The sequence below is a fragment of the Habropoda laboriosa genome, unplaced genomic scaffold, assembly GCF_001263275.1.
Source record: "Habropoda laboriosa isolate 0110345459 unplaced genomic scaffold, ASM126327v1 scaffold28, whole genome shotgun sequence".
NCBI lineage: Eukaryota > Metazoa > Arthropoda > Insecta > Hymenoptera > Apidae > Habropoda > Habropoda laboriosa.
This window is the reverse complement of record NW_017100174.1, coordinates 2,921,267-2,945,304: the sequence shown is the minus strand read 5'-3', so window position 1 is coordinate 2,945,304 and position 24,038 is coordinate 2,921,267. Positions and strand designations below refer to the sequence as shown.

The 24,038-nt window shown below is 42.9% G+C and overlaps 6 protein-coding genes across 6 annotated transcripts; 3 read left to right on the top strand and 3 right to left on the bottom strand.

Annotated features, from left to right (window-relative positions):
- Nucleotides 1-4,373: 4,373 nt before the first annotated feature.
- LOC108578718 (putative eggshell protein) lies at nucleotides 4,374-5,111 on the bottom strand. Its single transcript, XM_017942095.1, has one exon. It carries the CDS (start codon nucleotides 5,109-5,111, stop codon nucleotides 4,374-4,376), a length of 738 nt encoding a protein of 245 aa, XP_017797584.1.
- Nucleotides 5,112-7,491: 2,380 nt separating this feature from the next.
- LOC108578717 (histidine-rich glycoprotein-like) lies at nucleotides 7,492-8,247 on the bottom strand. The gene has a single exon (XM_017942094.1). It carries the CDS (start codon nucleotides 8,245-8,247, stop codon nucleotides 7,492-7,494), a length of 756 nt encoding a protein of 251 aa, XP_017797583.1.
- A 1,462-nt stretch (nucleotides 8,248-9,709) lies between these two features.
- Nucleotides 9,710-10,447, top strand: LOC108578775 (histidine-rich glycoprotein). Its single transcript, XM_017942165.1, has one exon. The coding sequence runs from the start codon at nucleotides 9,710-9,712 to the stop codon at nucleotides 10,445-10,447; it is 738 nt and encodes a 245-aa protein (XP_017797654.1).
- An 813-nt stretch (nucleotides 10,448-11,260) lies between these two features.
- LOC108578716 (spore wall protein 2-like) lies at nucleotides 11,261-13,076 on the bottom strand. Its single transcript, XM_017942093.1, has 2 exons — nucleotides 12,305-13,076; nucleotides 11,261-11,742 (listed from the first exon to the last, which is right to left on the bottom strand). Exons 1-2 carry the CDS (start codon nucleotides 13,074-13,076, stop codon nucleotides 11,261-11,263), a joined length of 1,254 nt encoding a protein of 417 aa, XP_017797582.1.
- A 2,048-nt stretch (nucleotides 13,077-15,124) lies between these two features.
- On the top strand, nucleotides 15,125-16,129 carry LOC108578714. The gene is made up of 2 exons (XM_017942092.1): nucleotides 15,125-15,728; nucleotides 15,813-16,129. Exons 1-2 carry the CDS (start codon nucleotides 15,125-15,127, stop codon nucleotides 16,127-16,129), a joined length of 921 nt encoding a protein of 306 aa, XP_017797581.1.
- A 4,959-nt stretch (nucleotides 16,130-21,088) lies between these two features.
- On the top strand, nucleotides 21,089-23,704 carry LOC108578713. The gene is made up of 3 exons (XM_017942091.1): nucleotides 21,089-21,223; nucleotides 21,934-22,436; nucleotides 23,497-23,704. The coding sequence occupies exons 1-3, from the start codon at nucleotides 21,089-21,091 to the stop codon at nucleotides 23,702-23,704; spliced, it is 846 nt and encodes a 281-aa protein (XP_017797580.1).
- Nucleotides 23,705-24,038: the final 334 nt, after the last annotated feature.

The following is a 24,038-nucleotide window of genomic DNA, read 5'->3' as shown; positions in this document are numbered from 1 at the left end:
CAAACTTATATGTAGGAATATTTACAGACATCTCAGTGTCGGACGTACGCTTGCGTGTAGAGGTTAGGTCGCCATAAGAGAGCTTTTAACAAGATAAAAATTTTTACGGTATTCGTCATGAGATTTCATTAATGTCTCCCAATGACAGCCTAATAAAGCTATTCTAATATGGGCTTAATGCGTTTGGCTTCATTGGGTTGCCATTGGGAAAGCCTAATGCGGCTTTCACAATTAGGCGGTCGTAAATATTCCGCGTTACATACCGCATGCGGGCCTAACAGACAAATTAGGTTAGCCTAATGCGGACCTAATATCCGCCTAACTGAAATTTCTGGTCGGGTAATGATCCACTTGAAAATATTTAATTTGGAAATTATCCATTCTTTGAACGTTCAAAAATAATATTGCCTACTAATTAAAATAAATTTTAAAGTAATTTATCTTGCTTTTGCTAAAAATCCTGCGATGCGAATATGCGAAACGGGGTCAACGAACCGGACGTTCGTTGTTATTAAACAAGAGCGAGTGTGTTTGTGCGAATGCAAAGAGAGCGCGTGAGAGTGAGAGAGAGCGATCTCAGATCAGGGTCGTTCATTTTTCCTGCGAAGCGACAAAGCTGTGAGAAAATTCGTCCCGAAGACGGTGAAGCGAGCGTCTTGAAGCCAGGCCCAGCGCGCTCGGTGGGAGTGACTCGCCCCTTTGGGGTTTTCCCTGGGCCTGTTCGCGTAGGGGAGGACAGGGATCGGCAGGACGACACGTCCTCACTCTTCCCGAGACCCTCAACGTACACTTTTGCGAACGACACCAGCATAACGTAGATACAGACTTTGAGTAAAATATATTACTGTGGAAACGCAGAAACGTGCAATTTTTTTTTACGCCCATCCTACTCCGATACAAAGCGGTACCTGTTTTGTTTCTCCTAATTATATTTTACCAATTTCTAATTGCATTTTGCATTCCGTTCCCTACATAAATAATATTTTTTGCATCGACCAAAATAATAGTAAATCGTTGTTTATTGTGTAAATATAAGCGAGTTCCATTCTCTTTTCATTATTTACCGAATAAATTTCAGAAGTAATCTTGTACGAAACTCGATAAAAATTTCCTTATCAAAAATAAAAATACAGCATGATTGAAGTTAAAAACAACATCAGAATGGTACAAAGTCACCAAGTACAAGATTCGTATTTGTGCTCGAAGTTAACGAGTCATCGTTAACATTCATCTCTTCTCGCCGGAAATCCGCAACTTTCTTTCCTCTTTTCCTCTGATCGATTCAATTTAGCTGTTGCGGCGTGGAGCGGCCACTCCAGGAACGATAAGAAAATACAAACGATGTCTAGGCGAGTGGAATTAAACGTAGCAATTTCGCAACAGCAACGTCTTCGTCGGTCGAAGAAAAAGATAAATTACCGATGTGCCGCTGATCAATTGCGTAGACCCGGCGTAGTCTGTTAAGTGGGAAAGAAAGCCTCTAATCGAACGCGATCGAATTTACTCGAAGAAGTCCGGTGCACTCTCCTTGCTTCCGGCTTCCTGGCAAAAAACGCTTCCTCCCTTCCGGAAAGGAAACGCTCGCTGGTTGACAATGGCGGGCTGCGAGGCATCGAAGAAATACGATCGTCCAACGCAGCTCTTTCCTGGATCCTGTCACGGTGAAATGTAATTGAAATTTCTCGTGGAACGAATCAACCAATGTTTCTTCCAAATTTTCAAACTTTCCAATTTGAAAAATGAAAGTGTAACAAAGGTGAAATTGAAATTGTACTTCGCAAAGAATCAGATCGAAACTTATCCAAATTCTTAACATTAATTAGTACATAATTAGTAAAAAATTTCCTGCATTTTCACTTCGCAGAAGATGAAGTCACTTTAAATTGCCAAAAATTAGAAACTCCCGGAAGTACCAGCACTTCACCATTAATCGTTTCACGATTCTTCAAACCTTCACCCTCCCCCTGTTCCCGTCTCGTCGAATTACCGTGAATTTATTTTACATTTCAGCCCCGCTAATTGGTCTAACAACGACTCGAACGAAGAGAAACGAGCGAGCAAACGGAGAAAGAGAGAAAGAGGGAAAAGAGATTTCAATGTCGCTGTCGCGATTATTTAACCGCGAGGGAAACTGATAAATCGCCAAGTATCCCCTCCTGTCCTCGAAAACGTGAAGAGTGAAATGAAAGAAGGGGTGTGGGGAAAAAACGAAAAATTCCGGTCGGAAGCCGCGGAATTACTCCGCAGCGAAGAGTAGGTTAATACACACGGCGGCAAAACGCGGATAATTTTTCTCGTTGTTCGTATCACGCCAACGACGAGTGCATCGACGTACTGTACGCTCGAGAGTGCTCATTAATTCGGCCGAACGACAGGATTATTGTGCGATCGATCAAAAAGTACCAGAGCGGACCGGATTCCCTTCTCGCCCCCGTCTCTAAAACACGTCGCCGCTGTTCACGCGGCGCTATACCGAGCGTGTGCACACATACACACGTGCTTACACCAGTTCCACCAGGCCCGCGACACGGCCGTTTCCTCCTTTTCTTTCGCAAGTCCCGCGACCACTCCAATTAGATTAATTAAGCCAGCCACACGTACGTGCATCACGGGGTGAAACAATGGCCGTGGTGTTTCAGTTGGAACGAGGTAGGGAGAAAGCGGTTGGTAGAATAGGTAGATGGAGTTGAGGTCGTCGCCGTGGAATTGTCACAGGGCAGAGAATTTCAAGTAGATCCGCCCGCTTGTATGCAATCTCCGGCCGAAAATGGGCAACCGTGATCGCGCTGGGTCCGTTTGCAACATCCAGGTTGCCCTGAAAGAAGCGTATAAAGCTCCGTTAATCCGTGTCCGGTGCACCGGAATCCAGTCTAGATAGACCCACAAATGGCCGCGGCAATTTCATTTGCAGAGCCGTGGAATCGTTAATCAAACCCGCGCGCACGCCACGGTGAATGCGCTAGAAGCTTCGCGACTGTTCCCATCCCCCCCGGTCCCCAGTGTTTTTCTCGTGTCGCCGTCGTATATATGTGTTTTTTTTGCGTATAGACGTGCGTGTCGCGTTCAGGTGTACGTGGCGTGTGATAAATCGAAAATGCTGTGCGAAGAAAATGGCGAAAAATGAAGAGCGAAGAATATGTGTATATAGGAATGTTTGTACGAGATGGACGCGCGTGTATACGGAGTAGCGAGTTTTCAAAGGAGCCTAGGGACGTGGTGGAACGTGCGTATATGCATACCTGGTGCTCGGTCCTCTCGTCATGCAGAACGTAAAAATTTATTAGGACACGTTGAAATTTTAAGCAACACCCTTGGACACGTGTACACGTCGTTATTTCTCTTCTACCTCCTTCGCTGTTTTACTGCGGGCTGTTTGTACGTTTTAGTTGCTCCGAGAAATATCGTCCTTGTTTCTGTTTAATTATTTATTTCACCCAGCTGCCGGGACTGCCGTTACTATTAACATAAAACGGGGGAAACGGCGACTGGTGTTGCGTTACTTCACGCGACGACACCTTTCCACCTTCGTGAATCTCTGACGCGTGTAAAATTTCCATTCTGCCGACGGTATTGCGACCATTCCGCGAAATCGCGAAATTTCGGCGTTAAGAATGATTTTGATTCGAAGACTCGCGGTGGGGGAACGACCTTGAGGCGGCGATACTCTCTGTTCAGACTGTAGGTCTGCATTTCTGGCTTCCATAGGAGAATCGAAGTGCCTGGAAACGCGCGACTATATTTATCCACTACATAAATTCCTCGTTACATCACAATAGTCCCCTTTGTCCCGGATTAATAATATATTTTCGTAGTAAACCGAGCGAGTATAATTTCCCCAAACGCTCTGTAAACCCGAGGATCAACGATTTCATGGAAAATGAATGATATTGAGGGCACGTGTTCCATTCATCGACGTGATTAATACCGGTGTTTGATGGACGAATATGCAGAATGCGAAGATTTATTAACAAGCGAAGGAATTTATGAACGGGGCGAAGAAATATGATTTGTGACTCTCGCTACCGCGTTAAAAACTGTTCCATAGTAATAATTTACGCGGGAGTATAACGACGAGGAAGCTAGGATAAAGTCTACATTATCGAACGATTTAACGTTTCATTGGATTCCTGCTTTGAAACCTTCCTCTAGCCATTGTCCCAACTATTGCATTAATGTTTCCGATCCGTCGATAAATATCGTTGCACCTTCGACGAAAACTTTCGTTTTCTCCTCTATGTTTATTATCAACAGAACTCTTACAAAATAGTCGTACTTCTCAATCAGAAGAAACGACGATACAAAATAAATCGTAAAGCATGCTCTATTGTACAATAGAAAAATTGCATTACGTCAAAAACAACGAAGGAAAAGAGCTAATGCCCCTTTCTGTATCCCCACTTCTTCCCATCACCATGCGATCCTTTCTTGCCATGACGATAGTCGTTGCGATAGTAATCTTCACGAGCATCGTCGCTATCCTGTCCCGTATGGTCCCTGTCGTAGTGCCCCTTCAGATAATAGTCTTTCTTACCATAGTCAGCCTCCTGTTCACCATAATCTCGATAACCTCCCCTGTAGTGTCCACCTTTGTCCTGCTCGCGATCGTAGTGGTGACCGCCGTTCTGCTCGTCGAAGGCGGAATCATAGTCTTCGTCGTGAAACTCCTTGTGCTTCTCAAATTCGTCCAAATTCTTCACCTCGTGGTGACCGTGGGTGCTGTGTCCTTTTCCATAGTGACCCTTTTCTTGGAATCCTTCGCCCTTTTCACTTGTCTCACCTTCGTGATGTTCGTCGTAGTAACCATCGTTACGAAGATGATCACTCTTTGCACCGCCGTCCTCGTTGTAGTATCCGTAGTCTTGGTTCGAGCTACGGTGACCTCTGTTGGCTTCTTCGACGCCGTGGTGGCCACTGTAACCCTTATCTGCGCGATTACCAGCTTTGTCTTCGTGGCTGGCATAACGATCGCTTCCGCCGCCCTCCTCGTAACGGTGGGAACCAGAGGTAGCCGCTAGCTCTAGATTCCCGTGGTTTATGCCCGACGCGAACCTCGCAGGCGCCAAAATTGCCAGGAGTATCAACAGGAACGGAGCTCCACGTACGGCAAACATATCGGTTTTCTTTAATTTTCCGCTGGCCGGGTTCCTATTTTTAAAGAGGGCGCAAATGTGTATCTAAAGTTGGACGATACGGTTGATTGGATGGGTATATATTGATTCGCGGCTCGCTACTTCACGTGTTGCCGCGAGTATTTTTCTTATCTGAATCGTTCCCGGTGTGTATGGAGCTCGTCGGACGATCGAGGAATTCGTATTTTTTCGAGGGAATTACGTTTAGAAATTGTAACGCGTATCTGCTTGAAATTTATAGAGGATGAAGATAATATTGTTACGAAAGGTGGAAATATATCTGGTACTTCTCTTGGGATTTTTGTATCGATGAAAATGTTGAGAAAATTGTCAATTCTCGTCGACTAATGGAATTACTCTACAAACCAGAAATCTCATAAGCACGTGCACGTTACAATATACAAAAAAAAAAAAAAGAAAGAAAATAGGAAGCATACAAAATTTCCATGAAATACACATTTGACTGTATAAATATCCCTACATTCAAGATTAAAATAAAAAGCAAATGATTCGACGTATAAATTCCAATTGCTCAATTAACGAAGCGAATGTAAAGACTGAACAGACGTGACCAAACGAAAGAGAAGTATTTTGAAAATCAGACTGTTGCTCCTTACGTGAGTGAAAAATTCCACGTGAAAAGTAAGTTCAATTAACGTTCAATTTACCTCGAGTACAGTTCCGACGACCCTTCGAATTCGTTTCGGGGGAAATATTCGCGTGGAGTAGTTGGGCGAAACCGGGGATATTACGGCAAGCTAGCTGGCTGCTACAGCCAATATGATGCGGATGCGCGAAAATCTAACTTTTATATGTCTTTCACCTGTGGTACCTCTATGCACCGCCGGTCGCCGTTAGGAAAAACGTGCAAAACGTTACCAACGCTTCGGGAACGTCCGTGAAGGGAGAGAGCACGCTTTGATTTCTGGCCCACGCCGCGCCGGAGAACACATTTGCTACGTGTTACGGGAGTTAACGGGTTGCTGTGTGAATTCGAATGTTTTGCAACCCCGTTCTAGCCGTCCCTCTCTCCCTCTTCGTGCAAAAATTATATAATTTCCATTGCGATATGCTGATCGTCGCTGGACCTATTCAGTCACGGATTCTTTCTGCGTTACTTTTTATTACCGTTTAACGCGGAGATATCGAATTGAGCATAAATCCGTGAACATGGGTAATCGCCTTTCGTACGTTCTTCGAATATGAAATTATTTAATAAGAAAGAAGAAAAGAAAGGAAGGAGAATTGAGATTAAATCGAGGTATTCTATTTCGGAGAAGTATTTTAATCGACGAAGTTGTTTAGATAGACAGTGAATTTCGGTTGTGTGAAATTGGTATTCGATGAAGCTGGCATTTGTAGAAGGCTCTGTATCAATCCAGTCTATCGTCGATTCTAGAAGCCGAGGTGCTTTGCATTGTTTCCCTTACGAGGGTGTAGAAATCGTAGCTAGAATGTGATTGCGTTACCAGGAATGCGTAGTCAATGGAACTGTTCTCCTGGAAATGTACCGATTGCTTTGTCTCCTTTGAGAAAGATGCGTAGAGAGAGAGAGAGATTAGAAAGGTGTACGATTCATCCTTCGGTGAGGTTGGTTCACGGAGCAGGATCGATGAATAGGTTATTCATACAAATCAAGTAAGATGGAAAATCTTTTATTGTTTGATACATGTTACAATTATCGTTTAATAATTTCTACGCTTTCTAATTCGAGAGTTAGGTCAGGTTTAATTAGATATGTTAAAAGTTCAATTGCACACCTAAAATAAATCTTTCATTTGAAGACATGGTAATTTAGGGAACAGAAGTAATTCGACAAGACTTGGGTGCTGTTTATTATTTTATTACTTACAAACTGTTTAACACTCATTTCTTATAGTAAACTTTTCTTGAAGTCTGTAGTTGCAAATTTCATTTCTGCTTTAATTACCCCTAACAGGTAACTCCTAAGAATCAGTTGATAGTAAAGAGTTAAGTAGCTATTTATGTATTAATAAAAATATATCTTGGTATGTTTCATTCGTTGTTTAAATTGTATAAAATGTGATAGAATTTTATATCCTCTTCGATTACTGACTTACTTCAAATAGTTTCTCTTGTGTTGCATATCGTTATAAAGTTTCCAATATGACGTTAAAATCAAATTTAGAGTATTATAAGTAAAACATATTATACGTAAATGGGACAAAGGGACATGTTGGAACGAATAAAAGTAAAATTGAATTCTGTTAATGGGCAATTTTATTATTAAAACAGAAACGTGACAAATTTCACCTTCCAGTGCCTAAAATTAATCAACGACGGAATACAAAACAAGTAAGGTAACAAAAATAAGTAAATTTCATCGCATCGGCTGCATCTCTTAATGATGTCCGCCACCACCTCCGCTCGAGTATCCATGCTTCTTCCCTCCATGATGCTCGCCCTTCTTCCCATAATCCTCATAATGCGAGTGATGATCGTCGTGTCCATGTTTGCCATGATAACCCTTATGGTCTTCGTCGTGGTGTCCCTTATCGAAATGACCCTTCTTGCCATGATGATCCTCGTGATGTCCAGAATGATGATGTCCTCCCTTCTTGTGATGACCATCCTTGCTCTCGTGATGTCCATGATGATTACCATGCTTCTCGTGATGACCACCTTTATGGTAATCATCGTAGAACTTGTGCTCCTTGTGATACTCGTCCTTATGCGCCTTGTGATGGTAACCGTGAGTCTTCTCACCCTTCTTGTGCCCCTTCTTATGCCCAAACTTCGAGCCCTTGTGCTCGTCCTCGTGCTCGTGATGATTTCCATGCTCCTCGTGCTCGTCATGGTGTCCCTTCTTGTGTCCACCATGCTCCTCGTGATGTCCTTCGTCGTGATCCTTACCATAGTGACCATGATCACCTTTGTCGTGATGGTGATGACTCTTGTACCCCTTTTCACCCTTGTCGCCGTGTTCTTCGTGATGGTAGCCATGATCATCGTGTCCACCGCCCTCCTCGTGATGATGGCCATGATGAGTGGCTGCCATAATCAGATCCCTCCTGGTCCTCAGCTCCCTAGCTGTAGACAGGGATAAAAACGCGCAGACCACGGCCAGGCCGAGGCAGAGCCACAGATTGTTCGCCATGTCGGTACTTTGTGAACCGACGAGTGCTATCGACTGATCACGTCGTTTTAAAGCAAAGCTTATATACCTGCCGTAATACCGGCGTTTCATACGTAACCGCTTTCGTTGGTCGAGGGAACAGAGAGCTGCTCCCGCTCGTACTACAAGCTTAAGATCCTTATTTCGTAAACGTCGCCAGTCCGTGGCCCATATCGAAGGTTGCTCCTGCGGGCGGATTGGAGACGTTCGAGACCAGAAATACGTCTAAACGGTGAACATCGATCGCGATAAGGACACGGTTTTTCCAGCTGTCCGGAGGGACAACCGGCCGGTTTTTCCCCACCGTGAAGCAATTAACTGTGAAATGAATTAACGTTATTTGCTCGGGACCGTGGAGAGTACAGAGACAAATCAAGCATCGCTAACGCGACGTCCGATAAAAAGCCAATCAATTTGCAGCCGGTCGAATAATGGCAGAACGTTCGTTACAAAACAGCCGGGGTAATATGAAAATATTCTTTTCACCGTTCACCGAACGAACTTCTTGCCTGCAACGATAGTTTCACACTTTCCTTCCCGATTATACCCGAACGATTCCTCCAGTTTTGTCGCCGCCGACTTTCCGCTGTTTCTAACTATCTCGCACCTGTGTGAAAATAGCGACGCCCCGTCGGAAGAAACATTGTCCCAGATCGTACACACGTTCGTACGAAGAGGACGTAGGATAGGATTGTGACCGATGTGATTACGTTCGAGAGTAGCAGATCAACCGTGTCGATGGAATTCCACGAAAGGGGAACAGTGGTTCGATCTGTTTTGCGGTCGGTGAACAACGAAAGTATACTCGTGTCAATATATACAGCGCTATCTATTTTCTCCTGCATCACTGACTGCTTCATGATCCTCTGGCCACGAGCATCAAACCTAAGCAGCCACAACTCGTCTCCATTTTTATACTCGAATGTATCTATCTCCACCTCGACGATATTCACATGAAAATTAGAAAAGATGTGTCAATGAACGCACACCAAGATCAAACGACAGATTGACAAACCCCAGATCACAGCAGCCCCCAATCCACATAGAAATCGGAACCCAAAAAACTGTAAGTGTCCCGTTGTTACGTAACGACGCACAATCGCGGTGAAAAAGCATATCGAGAGGAGGGGCGGGAGAGAAAAGTATTGTTTACATACAGAGCGATATTTCACCGACCACCGGTTTCAGCACGCGATTTCGTGGCCGGTTGCATAACGGTTTCGATTGACGGCGCCGGAATCGGCTGAAATCGACGAATTGCCGGCTAAGCGGGTTAAGGAGACGTTACTTTCGCAACGCGGTAAGGAACAAGCCGCTTCCTTAATATCGATTATTCCCCGTTCGATATATAATCCGAGCGTGGTGACCGGGATTAATCATACCGAACGCAGCGTTCGAGTAGAACGTTTCGTTTGCAACCGCCGACCGATCGATCCCGCCCGCCATGAAGTCACGGCTCGCGATTTATCTGTCGCTGGCCTGCGTCGTCTGTCAGTTCACCTCGATCGTTGCTCGAGGGATCGAGAAAGAGTACGACGACCTGACAGCCGAGGCGACTCATCATCATCACGACGAGGGCAGCGGTGGAGAGCATCACTCCGACCATCACAGCAAGCACGGCGATCACGGGGACAAGGGTTACAAGTCGTCGCATCATCACGAGAAAGGTGAGAAGGGACACCATGACAAGGACGAGCACATGGGGCACTACGACGAGGACGAGGGACACAAGAAGGGCCATCATCACGACGACGGTTACTACGGCGAGCATCACAAGGGCGAGAAGGGAGAGAAGGGGCACAAGTTCCACGAGGAGGGACACTACGGGAAGGGGCACAAGACGAAGGGACACCACGAGGTTCACAAGTTAGACGAGTTCAAGAAGGACAAGGAGTTCTTCGACGAGCATCACGATTCCGGGCATCACGAGGATCACGGTGGACACCATCACGAGCACGGGCACAAGAAGGGTGGACACTTCAAGAAGGGACACCACGATCACGGGGAGCACGAGGATCATTACGGAAAGAAGGGTCATTTCGAGAAGGGACATCATCATCACGACGACAAGGGACACAAGAGCGACGGTGGTCACGACGAGCATCATCAACATCATTCGAGTCACGGCAAGAAGGGAGGACACGACGACCACAAGTCGTGGGGATTTAAGAAGGGACACTGAGGATGATTCTTAATGATTGTTACGTTTGTTAAGCATCGTGTTGACGTATATAAAAATAAATGTATTTTTTAGGACAACTTTATTTCACGGAAACAAATCTTTTCTTCTTTTATAATATCGTTTGCTGTGAAATTTAATCCGTCGTTTCTCCGTGTAAGATGTATGAAATTGCGTGTAAAATTGGCAAATGATGCGAGAAGATGCTTTTTGTAGGGGAACATACTGAAAGTAAATATAATTCGAAACACTTTTACGGTGTTGGTATATTCGCGAATTAATTTTATAAAGCAGAAAGGACTATAAATAAATTTCATTCCAAGACGAATTTACTTGTAAGCCAATGTTTGCAACGCATGAGTTGTTCTACGCAAAATAGGTTGAAACTCGGCGATTGCTTGGAAACTTTCGTTTGGCAATACCTGTTAGGGTTTGACAAATCGCTAACTTGTCAATTTGTGGTGATTTTTGTCATAGTTCAATGGTTCTGCGTTTCTTCACTGGACATGCTACGCTGAGTTAGTCAGCCCAAAAAAATTAGGTCAATAACACTTTCCAGAAGAGTTACTTCATACGATTAAGTAACAGTATTGTCACCGTGACAACCGAAATTTCTTAATTCTACTATCTTCTCTATTTTTATAAGCAAATACCGAAACTCTATAATTCAATTATTAAAAACGAAATTTACCAATTTTCATAGGAACAGAAAAATTAATGTGAATAAGAAAGTCAATATAATTGTCACTTTGTCTTTATTACGCAATACATGTTACAGTGTAAATCAAATAATAGCAGAATCGTTCGCAACAATAATCAATGATCTCCTTTATGGAACTTGTGCATTTTAGCAGATTTCGAATCTTCTTCGGCGCCATAATCCTCGTGATTCGAATAGTACGAATTCTCGCCCTCTTCGTTCTTGTGACCTTGATCCTGACTGTCACGGTGACCCTTGTCGTAATAACCCTTCCTTCCGCTGTCCTGGTCATCGTGGTCCGAAGAATGATGTCCGCCTTTCTTAAAACCACCTTCCACGCTCTTGTAACCTTTGTCGAATTCCTCGTACTCGTCGAAATGACCCTTCTTATGGTCATCGTCGTAGAAGTCCGACTCCTTCTTATACTCGTCCTTGTGGTAGACATTGTGGAAACCATTAGTTTTGTGTCCTTTCTTGTGGTGCGACAAATGCCCGTAGTTGCTACCATCTTTTCCTCCTTCCTCCTCTTCGTGAGAACCGTGCTCCTCGGCCTCGTCTACGTGTCCCTTCTTGTGTCCACCTTTGTTCTTGTAATACCCTGACCAATTAAAATCAGTTTTAACATATTACTGTCTACGGATCAGATATTTTACGCAATTTTGATTTCTAAACTGCTGTGTTGATATTAAGAATTAACTCTTTGCGGTCGAAGCGCGGGATATTCCCTGCGGAAACGGGGGAAAAAATAATGTGCACAGAGCTTAAATGCTAACTTGAATAAAATTTATCTGAAATTTTTTAGGCAATAATTGACTGAGCGCGCGCTACCAAAAAATAATTCCTGCCTACAGAAAGTACGACCGCAAGGAGTTGACACATTGTTGCAAGAAATTCTTCGTTCACGTGAAATTCAAAAATTTATCAAGAGAAATTTGTTATATATTGAAAATTAATTCTAGTGGCACAGTTCTTATTTGTTATTGACAATATTTCCGAAACAACAAACCATGCCCACGAAAAATACGACCGCAAAGAGTTGACACATTGTTGCAAGAAACTTTTCATTCGCATAAAATTCAAAAATTTTTTGTATTAAAAATTAACTCTAGTAGCATCGTTCTTATTTATTATTGACAATATCTCCAAAACAACAGACTTACCCTCTTGATGTTCATCATCCTTCGATCCCCGTTCACCTTTGCTATACTTCTCCCTCGTCTCATACCCCTTCTCGCCATTCTCCCCTCCCTCCGAATACTTTTCAGCCGCGTGCTGTTCCCCATTTCCAGCTTCAAACGAAGCTCCTCCATCCCCCCGAGATTTACCAATTCCCCCATGACCATAACCACCGCCATATCCGAAGTTCTTCGTTGATCCACCGGATCCACCGTGAATCTTCTCATCGACACCGTACCCATCCTTCTCCTCGCCGTCGTGATCCTCCTCGATGCTCTCTCCCTGCGATTTCTCCTCTCCAACCCCGTCGTTCAGGCGAATCTTTCCATCGCCGTGATACGGCGCGCTTGGCTCAGACTCGACGGTCTGAGCCCCGTGTTCCAGCGATTGCTCGTTACCGTAATTGCCAGTTCCTTGGCCAGCGTGGCGCGGAGGATCCTCCGCGGTTGCATAGGGGAGCAGAGACGGATTCGCGTGAGGAACAACGTGAGCAACAGGTGTACCACCGGCAACGTACTGCAGCTGGTGGTGGTCCGGTGTATGGTAGTAACGTCCACTTCCGTGATTGGTGTACTGCACGTAGTAGACCGGAAGACCCTGTTGCTGATTGTACACGTATCCAGTGGCGGAGCTGTCTAGATCCATCGTGCTCATCTTGCTCGACGTCATACGCTGCTCCATCGTCGGAGCAGCATCGTTACGACCAGTCAGAACGAACACGCACACCAGAATCATACTCTTAATGCTACACAGCATGTTTACGACCTGGTGTATATATGTGTGTATGCAGGTGGGCTGATAGTTCGTTCAAGAGGTTCTGAATACCGGCGACACTGTTCGCGGTAAGTGGCGTCGTAACAGGTGAACTGGAATGTACACAGCCGTGTGTCTATGAATCCGGCGGCTTCGCCTTATATATACACACGGAGGAACGTGATCCGCCGAGTGAATAAGGGATCGTAGAGTGGAACCGACTATTCCACGGTCGAGCTCGATAATTCAAGTACGCCGTGTTATTGACGGCTGCCCAGAATGCTGGCCAGGGCGTTCCGGGGAATCGCGGCGATTTGCGTAATGCGTCGTCATGGGACTGGACGCAGCACTGACTGATCACCGATGGATCCATCTGCGGTGCCTTTGATCAGGCTCGATGGACGCTCGAAGACGTCTTAGGATCACTGGGACATTGTTCGTAATTATTCGGTAAATAATTGGGGGAACTGGCGTGGAAAAATTTGCGTGATATGGGAAAGCATGTATGAATGAGTGTGTAGAGTATGAAAATTGTAAGTTTGGTAGCTTTTGCTGTATAAAATTCTAAAGACACCCTACTTTTCTTTGTGCCTAGATGTGTATGGTTTAAATCCTTGAGCCTACCGTATAACGATTTCCAAACAAGCATGTCTATTCAGAGTACTTTGTTAAAAAGAGATTTTTAAACGTTTTAAGTTACAAAGTTTCCCAGAATATTCGTAAAATTTCGAGGTACCTTAAGTACCCGCGATGTTGCACTGCGAAGAATCGCGAAGACAGTACTGAGACTGCGATACAGGAAATATCAAGCGACTATTGCCAAATAATGGAAATGACATGGTACAATTAAGCACGCTATTATTGCGCAACGAGAGAATAGCGATTGGAAAGTCGACGTGACCCGATGTTTTTACGAGGAAATCTACTTTCAAGTGCAAGCATAAGCGGAATGTGAAATGCAATTGGAAATGAACGAGTTTTAATCGGTCGCAAGACCGCTCGTGTGAAATCCTATTTCGCGCGAGCTTGTTCGACGGCGTGAAGAGGAAGCAAACGATGGATTATTTGCTGCTAGATGTTGCTGCTTGATTGGCCTGGCTGAATCGAACGTGGAGCTCTCTCGCGATTTTTAAAACCCGTTTAGCCTCTCGATGCAGAAAACACGATGAGTCTAATTGGGAATAACTTGGTGCGAAAGTTCGATTGCAAGAAAGGGGAATGTTATATAATGAAATTGTTGCTGTGTTGTAATTTCACGGGAGATGCCGGATCTTGGATGAGGTATTCGACGAAATTTTGCAAGACGAATTTTCGAAATTCGCTAATAATGTACTATAACTAAATTCAAGCTACTTTAACATCTATAACCTAGAAAAAAACAAAAGTGTCTGCAGCTGATAATTTGTTGACATTTGTACATTCCACGAGATAAGTATCGATATTAAAAACAGAACAAAAATATTTTTATTCAGCTTGATTTACAGAAGAAACGACAAATCATTGTCGCGAATTTTTCGCGAAATATCCACAGACCTCGCGACCCAGTTTCTAAAAATCCCCCAAAACAAGGCACTTTGTCACAAGAACCTTCGATTGTTGCGCAAAGGAAAGTCCGTTTCTGTAATCTCGCCGTATCCATTATCCTTCCAAGGCCGTTTCCCCCTTGAATCACCGGGGAGCATCGAACGGAAGATTAAACACGGAACCTTGGACGTTCTGTCGGGAAAGAAACGCTGAGGTCGCGTGAAAATATCCCCGTGAAATCATCGAAACTTCCACGCTGGCAGGTCCTTTCAGGTGCATTCCGTTTGCAGCCGTCCTGGGCGAGAGGTGATCGCGTCCGATCACTCGAGCGGACCAAGTGACGTATAAAAGAGCCTGGCTGATTGCGCCGCGATTACAGTAGAGGAGAACGCGCTTCCGCGAGCCAGCGTGACTGGAACAGCACCTAAAACGTTCTCGCCACCGTTCGCCAGGCATGTATACGCTCTGAATGAAATTTCTCGATTAAAACCAACTGTATCCGAGACACTGGATGAGTTGACACAACAATGAGAGTCTCCAGAGGAAAATGCCACCTTATTTACGCGCTGCTCTGCGTCTGCATACACTGGACAATCGTTCGAGCAGACAATCTTCCTACGAAAAATTGGAAAATTTACGATCCAGAGGCTACCGAGACGAGACACACTTTCAGGGAAGTGGACGATTACGAATCACCTCGTAGAACGAGCTTCCGGAGGAAGTTGATCCCCATAAAAGAGCCTCGAGCGAACAAAAGCTTCACGATGCTGAGATTGCCCTTGGAACCGGACGCCGAGATGTTGCCAGCGCATTACACGGGCGTCAAACCTCCCGGAGTCGATCACATGGAACTGAAGTACGCAGAGTCGCAAATCTCCAAGGTTGTGCCTAAACTGGAACCGTCGAGAAAGTCCGAGCAGGCGGATGGTACGCGACAGGTGTCCCAGAAGCACGAATCAGAGAGCGAAGGTGGAGAAAAGGGTTACGAGAGGTCCGCTTCGTTCGAGAACGCGCGAACAGGTGACGATTTGAAGCAGAAGAAGAAGACGCAGTACGCGGAGGCTGGTGGAAAGAAGAGAGTTCACGATGATAGAGGCAATAATTCGGGATTAGAGTCGGAAAAGAGCGAAGGCAACGGAGGAGCGAATTACGAGAAGAAAGGCGGTGGTCAGGTGGATCGCAAAGCGAGTGGATATCGCAACGTCTATCACAAAGACGAGTACAATAAGGATCACGACTTTTATGACAACGACGATCACGGAGGTCACTCGAAGAAGCATGGACATTACAATGAAAAGCACATAGCCATTGAGGGGACGTTTAAGAAAGGCGACGCTCGAGGTTCTGGCTTCGACCAGGCGGAGCTACTCAAGCAGGGGATCGAGGGGAACTCCCAGGCCGACAGAGAAACCAAAGGTCACGAGGCTGGCCGTGGTTATGACGGATTCTTTAAAAACTTCCAGGGATTCGCGAAGCAGGGAGGCAGAAACGGGGGTAGAAGGTTTCGCTTCGGTCAGACGAAAGCGCGTTAGCTTGCATGTACCTTTTGATGGACGCTAAAGCTGCGTACAGAGGGCTATTTTATGCGATAAATCGTGAATTCTTTTTTTTTACTGGATTTATTGTTTCTTAGAAACGAGAATTCTTCGTTGATTTTCTTTGACAAATTCGTAGTATATGTTGTATTGATATTTGTAATGCGATAAGCCGTTGATCGATGTGAGTGGAGTGATTGGATAATTAGGGGAAATTGAAACGACGTTGCTGCGAGTTCTTCGAATTACACGAGAGTACTATTACATTTAGTATAAATATTAGTATATTTCATAAAATACGTCAACCTTATTTTTTATTGCATTTTGTACTTAAACGATTTTCCAATTGTACGCTTAACTGGAAACGCTCGAAGTGAAATGAATGAAATTTATCCCCCTCGACGGAGTACTTTTCAACGTCAAACAAAGATCGCTTCTTTTTATACCTATATTTTTACTTCTGGACTTGAAAACCTTCACGTGAAACTTAATTCTGGTATTAAAATCCAGTACTGGTGATTAAATGCAAAATGAATAAGATCGCTATGTAGATCGAAATTTGAACTGAACTTGACAAAAACCCAGAAAAATGTACATCAATTCTGAATTATTTGTCTTCTTTATTTCGTCCCAAATAATCTGTCACATCCATCTACCAATTAAATCTTTAAACCACTACATCACTTTCTAATCAACTCCGTATCTCCTGCAAACTCTCGAAACGAGAAGCAGAGGAAGATCCAGCGACAACACATCTCGATGGAAAAGCCAGCAATAACCGAGGTGGCAATTCCGCGATACAAATTTTCTTTCGTTAAACAACACTCACTTGTGCGTCAAAGAGCAAAAATCAATTCTCCTCCTTCCGTCTCGTTTATATTCCCCGTTCGTGCTCCCGTTCATTTTTTTCCATCGCGTTTCAGAATTTCTCATTTCGAGTGTCATCGATTCGACGAACGAAACAGTGAGGGAGTGAATGAGAGAGGAGGGGATCCAAAATATACTCCCGTATTTGCCCGTAGTTCATCAGAAACGTATTGTTCTGTACCTTTTTTTTCCCCTCTTCCTCGTTTTTTTTTCGCCGCCGGTTTTATTTATACGGTGGCAGCCGATGATTCGACCGTGCACGGGATCGCCTCGTTTCGCGCGTCAGCAAGCACAGCCCGGTTGATTAATGGATATTAATAATGCCCGGCATTGTTGCGCCGATAAATTGCAATCTTTCGGTGTATCGGATGAAATGAGAATAAAAGGCGGTAATTGATGCAAGCGCGTCTGCCCCGCTCCGTATATACCCAGCCTCGCGGTCTCCCGCTACCCTTGTTCTACGCCGACAGCGACCGTGTATCTGCTGCATCCTCTGAAATAGATGGAAAGCTTTATCTTCCCTCCTACGGTCCTTTATTTTTCGTATAGTCAGCTTGACTTTATGAATTGCTGTTGAAAATCTACGGTAAAGTTGTACAGTGTTGTACGTTGAATTAGGGTAGACAGCGGTTGGATTATGGCTGAACATTTAGGAACTTCTCGGTGCACATAGTACAAGTCATTGTCATTTGACTTCTGTTCTTCTGTTTTTTGGAAGTAAGTTCGTTGTAAGATCGAATTTATTCATTTTGTACCTCACAGCCAGCAGAAATCAATTTGTTTTTATTTTTTCAAAATTGAGTTAATTTGTTCAATCTGTACCGAACTCAATTTTAAAGATGTTTTTCAAAGTTTCTCAAAATTGAGTTAATTTACTAATTCTGTATCCAACTCAATTTTAAAGAAAATCTTTTCGAAATTTTTTCAAAATTGAATTATGTACATCATTTTGCTGCACTTTGTTCAGTTTATCTGAGCCACAGGTAGCAATTTACTCTGTATAATAAATAAAAAAGGAATTAATTGTTGGAATCACTTCAAGTACAACGCTATCTTATGTGTGATCACTGCTGGTTTTTTGTTTTGCGGTAAAATTACAATACAGAACTTAGGTCAGCCTTGTTCTCAAGCACGAAACCAATGCAAATAGCAATTCCTTAGATACGTCAATTCAGAGAAAAGTGAAGACATCAGTTCGTCAAGAAATATGAACACTTCATCCCTCGAATTGAACAATTCTTTCCCAAACTATTCTCCCGTACCTCGTTCGACCTGTATAATCGTTTCCACGTTTCCACCAACCCTTTTCTCTCTTCCAACGTCCCACGTGCACGCTGTTTAGGTGTGAGCAGATGATTTGCACGAAATGTGTATCGCAGGTATACACTTGTCTCTATGATAGCTAAGTGTACACGCGTTTGCAGGCCAGCCGCCGAAATTTCTGTGTGTCGGTGACACAGCCACGATTTCGCATCGAAAGTGTTTACACACGCGTGTACACGCACGCGGAGACAAAGGCGGCGGAGGCGTGCGCAGGGCTGAGTTACCCTGTGTATGCACACGCGTGTACGCGTGTGCGTGTGTTTGTAGGCACCCGTATATCGGAGGAGGTGAAACGCGGCGCGAGTAATACATAAATCAGCTGGTCTGCTGGCTGCCATATCATTCCGTACAACGGCCATGAATGAATAGAGCCGTGTTTGAGTTATCGTGCTCCCTGCTCTTCCAGCATCTAGCAGAGCCTGCGGGGTCTTCAGCCTTTTCACGCCTCTAAGCGTGCAGCGTGTGTGTGGTGTATTTCGAGAGAAATTGCGTGTTTAAGAGGGTTTCATCCGGATACAATTGGTAATTTCACCAAGTCGTACACTCTTGTTCATAAGTATTAGGACATTTACCAATGTGAAGAAAATACGAGATTCTTAAGAATCTAACTGGAATTATTCAATCTAGAATCTTATCGTATAACGAAATGAAATTTGATGAAAAAGTATGTCCAGATTATTGTCATAAAACTTTGTTAACAAAAAATTATTCTAAAGTAAAATAACTAAAAAGTTGCTAATAAGAATTTGTTGCCACCTGATTAGGACGCAACGAAGTCTCGGTTCGGCGGATTATAGCAATAAACAACTTAGTCACATTTGGCCGCCAGACCGAGGTGCAGACGTTCGCAAGACCGCAATATACCCCCCCTGGACGCACCAGCGCGACACTCAGACAATAGATCCCAAAAACAGTTGGAACCATAAAACATTCGTTACCGGGGATCGACCAAAAGGTCACAGTTTTCGTCGACCAATAGCAGAACACACCACGTTTTCCACCTCCATAACACAACCACCAATCAGAACCAACCTAACGTCTATATGTACACCTACACACCTGGAAACCGTCAATCACTGTAAGACGACTGCACGAGACACATAGTTACGAAACGAACAATCCAAATTACACTAATCATCTGAAAAGCATCTAATCAAAACCAGAATTCATCAAAACACCTACAACATCTAACCAAAGGACAAACATCTAATCAAAATAAAAAAACATCTAACCCAACAACGAAGTTTTAATACACCTCGAACCAGCGAGACAATTCATCAAAACCGTCAATCACTGTAAGACGACTGCACGAGACACATAGTTACGAAACGAACAATCCAAATTCAACTAAACATCTGAAAAGCATCTAATCAAAACCAGAATTCATCAAAACACCTACAACATCTAACCAAAGAACAAACATCTAATCAAAATAAAAAAACATCTAACCCAACAACGAAGTTTTAATACACCTCGAACCAGCGAGAAAATTCATCATGTCGTATACCTCTCTCCTATCTTTCATTAGTTTTTAGTCATCCTGCCTCCTTTCCTTAACTGTAAACAAATCCGCATCATCCTAACGTTAGTCACCCCGAAACCTAGACCTCCACATCATCCTTTACTTTTACTCATCGCTGAACCTAGACCTCACCGCCTCTCCCTACATTCACCTCTGAGACCAACCCCTATTCTCGTACTTACCGAACCTATATCTAGAAACCTTTTCCGTCGAAACAGCAGATTTTTGTCTAGCGGTCTTCACGCACCGAACGTCACCGAACTGTCTAATAAAGTCGAATAGTACTACGCGCAGAACAGCTCCCTTATTTCGCCCCAGTTCCCGTTAGGCTCTCCTACCGCGTACCTATTGAATATAATAAACCAACGCAAGGAATCGCGAACCGCGGAATACAACAATCAACCTGCGCCAGAACTCCTGATCATAAGATTTGATCGAGGTCCACGACGCAACAGAATTATTCAATCTGGAATCTCATCGTGTAACGAAATGAAATTTGATGAAAAAGTATGTCCAGATTATTGTCATAAAACTTTGTTAACAAAAAATTATTCTAAATTAAAATAAGTAAAAAGTTCATAATAGGAATTACTTATTCAGGAACCTCGTCGTATAACGAAATGAAGTTTGATAAAATATATATCTAGGCTATTGTGGTAAAGCTTTGTTAATAAAAAATAATTCTAAATGAAAATAACCGAAAAGAAAATAAATTTGAATGTTTGGTAATTCTAGAGTGAAATACTATTTAACTGATTTCATGTCACGAGCGTGGCGATATTGTATCGTATTAACGAGACGAATGAATTAAACCGGGTGATTATTAATGATAAACAGTAGCCAGTACGTGGGCACGGAGGATTAACGCGATGTTAAAAAATAATTCATATTCGAATTGCCAATGCCGAGTGCTTTCGAGTTCTCCCCAACGTTCGGTTAATTTGCATCCCGCTGTTTATTTCACGACAATCAAACAACTCACCGATTCGAATTAATTTGCAGCAAATATTTTGTTGCGAAATTAATGCAGCGTTGCGTTCACGCGTTGACGATCGTACGCGTGAATTTTGCACCGATCGAAACGTCGAACCATTAGACAGATCGAGAGATCAATCCACCAACGTCAGGTGTGTCTTTCGTTTGATTTCTTTCGCGAGTGAGATAGATTTGATTTTGAAGAATTACAGTATCCGCACTCGAGACAAGATATTATTTTATCGCAAGGGTGCAACAAGTGGAATAAAATGGCAGGTTTACTGTTAAATGCATGCGGAAATTTTATTCTGAAGAATTTGAAGAATGTGTCGAATCGTAAGATAATTGGAAGTGGAAAAGCTAATTTCCATATCACGGCGAAATATTTCCAAGAAAAGTGTCCCGTAAGCGCAATTTTTTACCACGTTACACGCATAACCTAGAAGGGAAAGCAATTTCGTCAGTGACACTTGCGATCGTGTTACTTTACAAAATGTGATACGCTGCGTAATGCGATTATTTTCTGTCGTAATACCCGAAAATATGAAAATTCGATAATTTGACACTCATACACATGCTATTGGCAGCTTGAATATTAGACTCGTGCTATTGACAACACTTTTAATTACACTTTACTCGAGCACTTATATTCGCCGCACAAAGAAGGGTAGAGAAATTAAATTTCAACTTTACACTGTGAGATAAAGTATCGCTAAGAAAATGACTTTCTTTCGTAGATATACATGCACCAAAAGTTTTCACTGTGCGTTGCAAGTTGTACGAAAATTTTGAGAAAAAGCTTAGCAATTTTAAGAATCTTTTATCATTCGTATTAATCGAAGTGAGGTAAATTGCTGTTTTAAAATATTTTTAGGTCATTCTGCAATCCATGTAATATTCAACAGCGAAATAAATAAATTCTAAATAAATTCTGAGACTTAAATTTTGAAATTAATTTAAATAAATTCTAAATAAATTCTAAAAATCAAATTCTAAAATTAATTTAAATAAATTCTAAAAAGCACAAAGAACAATATACAAATTTCTTTCATACTTACCCTATCGCATCGATTCATAATCATCATGGTCAATCTAGTCACCTACCTTTTTCCAGGACGATAAAGTTTACACAACACGTTTAGCCCTACCTCCCGATTACGAGAATGTGACAGAATTCATGCTGGAATCGTACTACAAATACGAACCGGTGGTCATCAACATCGGCATACAGGGGACAGAGCCAACGGAGATTTGGAGGACGATGATGTACAGTCAGGTTAAAGCTGGACTCTCGATCATCGCCGAAGATCGAGATAACTGTGTTATTGGAGCAGCCTTGAATTACGTCACGTCTATCCACGAGGGGAAGGAAATGTACAATTTGGCGAGATGCTGTGCGACAGGTCCACACCGGGACATCGTCGAATTCTTCGGTTACATAGCAGAGACGCCTAAACTTTGGGAGCGTTATTGCGTCCATAGCATCTTCGAACAAGCCAGCGTCGCTGTCAGCCAGGATTTTCAAGGATTAGGAATCGCCAGAAGACTGATTCAAGAGAGCTGGGTGTTGGCGCGAGACTGCGGCTACCGGTTGTTCCGGCTGGACTGCAACAGCAGGTGAAGTAATTGGATGATTCGTCGATGAGTGCGTTCCATAAGTTCGCGGCGGAAGGGAAAAATATTTCAATGAAAATTCAAGGAAATTCTATAACGACGACATAATAGTCTGACTAAAAGAAAAAACAGGAACTGCTGTGGAATGAGTTTTTCTTCTCAAATTTAAAGGGTCGTTGAAAATATTGACCTAAATTATAAAATTCGACACGAACTTATGAGATGATTTAAGATGAATTTGGAAGATTTCGATTTGAAGTGGTCCAAGGAAATTCTATAGCTACGATATAATAGTCTTACTTAAAAAAAAATAGGATTTATCGTGGAATTAGTTTTTCTTCTCAAATTTAAAGGTTTGTTAAAAATATCGATCAGAATTATAAAATTCGACACGAACTAACGAGATGACTTAATATGAATTTTGAAGTTTTGGACTTGAAATGTCTGGATTTATTTCTGGCACAAATGAAATGGCAAAATTAAAGTTACATGTGAAGGTAATTTAAACTCCATATTTACAGACCTCCTGCTCTAATCTAAACTGCAGCACAATAACTTACAGTATCTACTCAGTAAGTTACAATAGAAAACAATCACATAAACTAACACGAAGGTAATTTAAAACTAATTACAGCGACACTTGAAAACGGAGATCGTTGAATTTTTACATAAAATTCACAAAAGTACATCGACCGAAATAAGTCTATTGGAATTTTAGTTACATTTTCCAGCATATTCAGAGAAATCTGTGAAAATGTTTTTCCGTGAAAAATTATTCCAGCGTCGATTAGCCGGAATTTAACGCGACGCTCGTGAAAAAAGTATTTCACAACTTTCGTCTTATAGGAAAGCAGTAAAAGGTACAACCATTTTATTGCGGCCTCGTTTAAGATAGAGTAGCTAACTCGCGCGCTACATCAGCAGCTCCTTCGGACAAAGGAAGAAGTGTAGGGAGGGAGTAACTCTCGTTTGTTCGTCTAATAAGTTTTAAGAGCGGGAGTTTTATTATTTTTTCCTTAGGTCTGAAAGTTCGCATGATCTAACGAAGTTCTTCTGCGTGCAGTTATTGCGCAAGGATAGCGACGGGTTTCGGGTGGCCGCTGGTCTGGAGCATACCTTTCAGCCAGTACGTGAGGAACGGAGAAGTGGTATTTAAACACGTGAAGGAACCGCACACGGTGTGTCGAGTGTATGTCGATTACCTGCGATACTGTAAAACCTACTGTCCGCCCTACAAAGGCTGTCAAACACTCACACCTCCTCCATTCTGAAAGAGAGAAAAAATAAACGTCCTTTACAGAAACCTGGTGTGATCTCGATACAAAGAAAGGATTGTGATATAATTTTCTCCACTTAAGTACGTCTTTGGTTACCAAGAACAGCCATAAATTATTTAAAAATTTCTTACCTCGTTAAATTTGTCTCGCAACTGATGATCACGCGTCAACAACGTTTAAAACAAACTTACGCGTATGCAAATGAGAACCTTAAATATATAGGACAATCTTAATAGACACTGTACGTTCCAGTAATACGTGAGCTATTTACTTAACACGCGATGAATCTGGAATTACATTGGAACGCACTCTATCTACTTTCGTAACC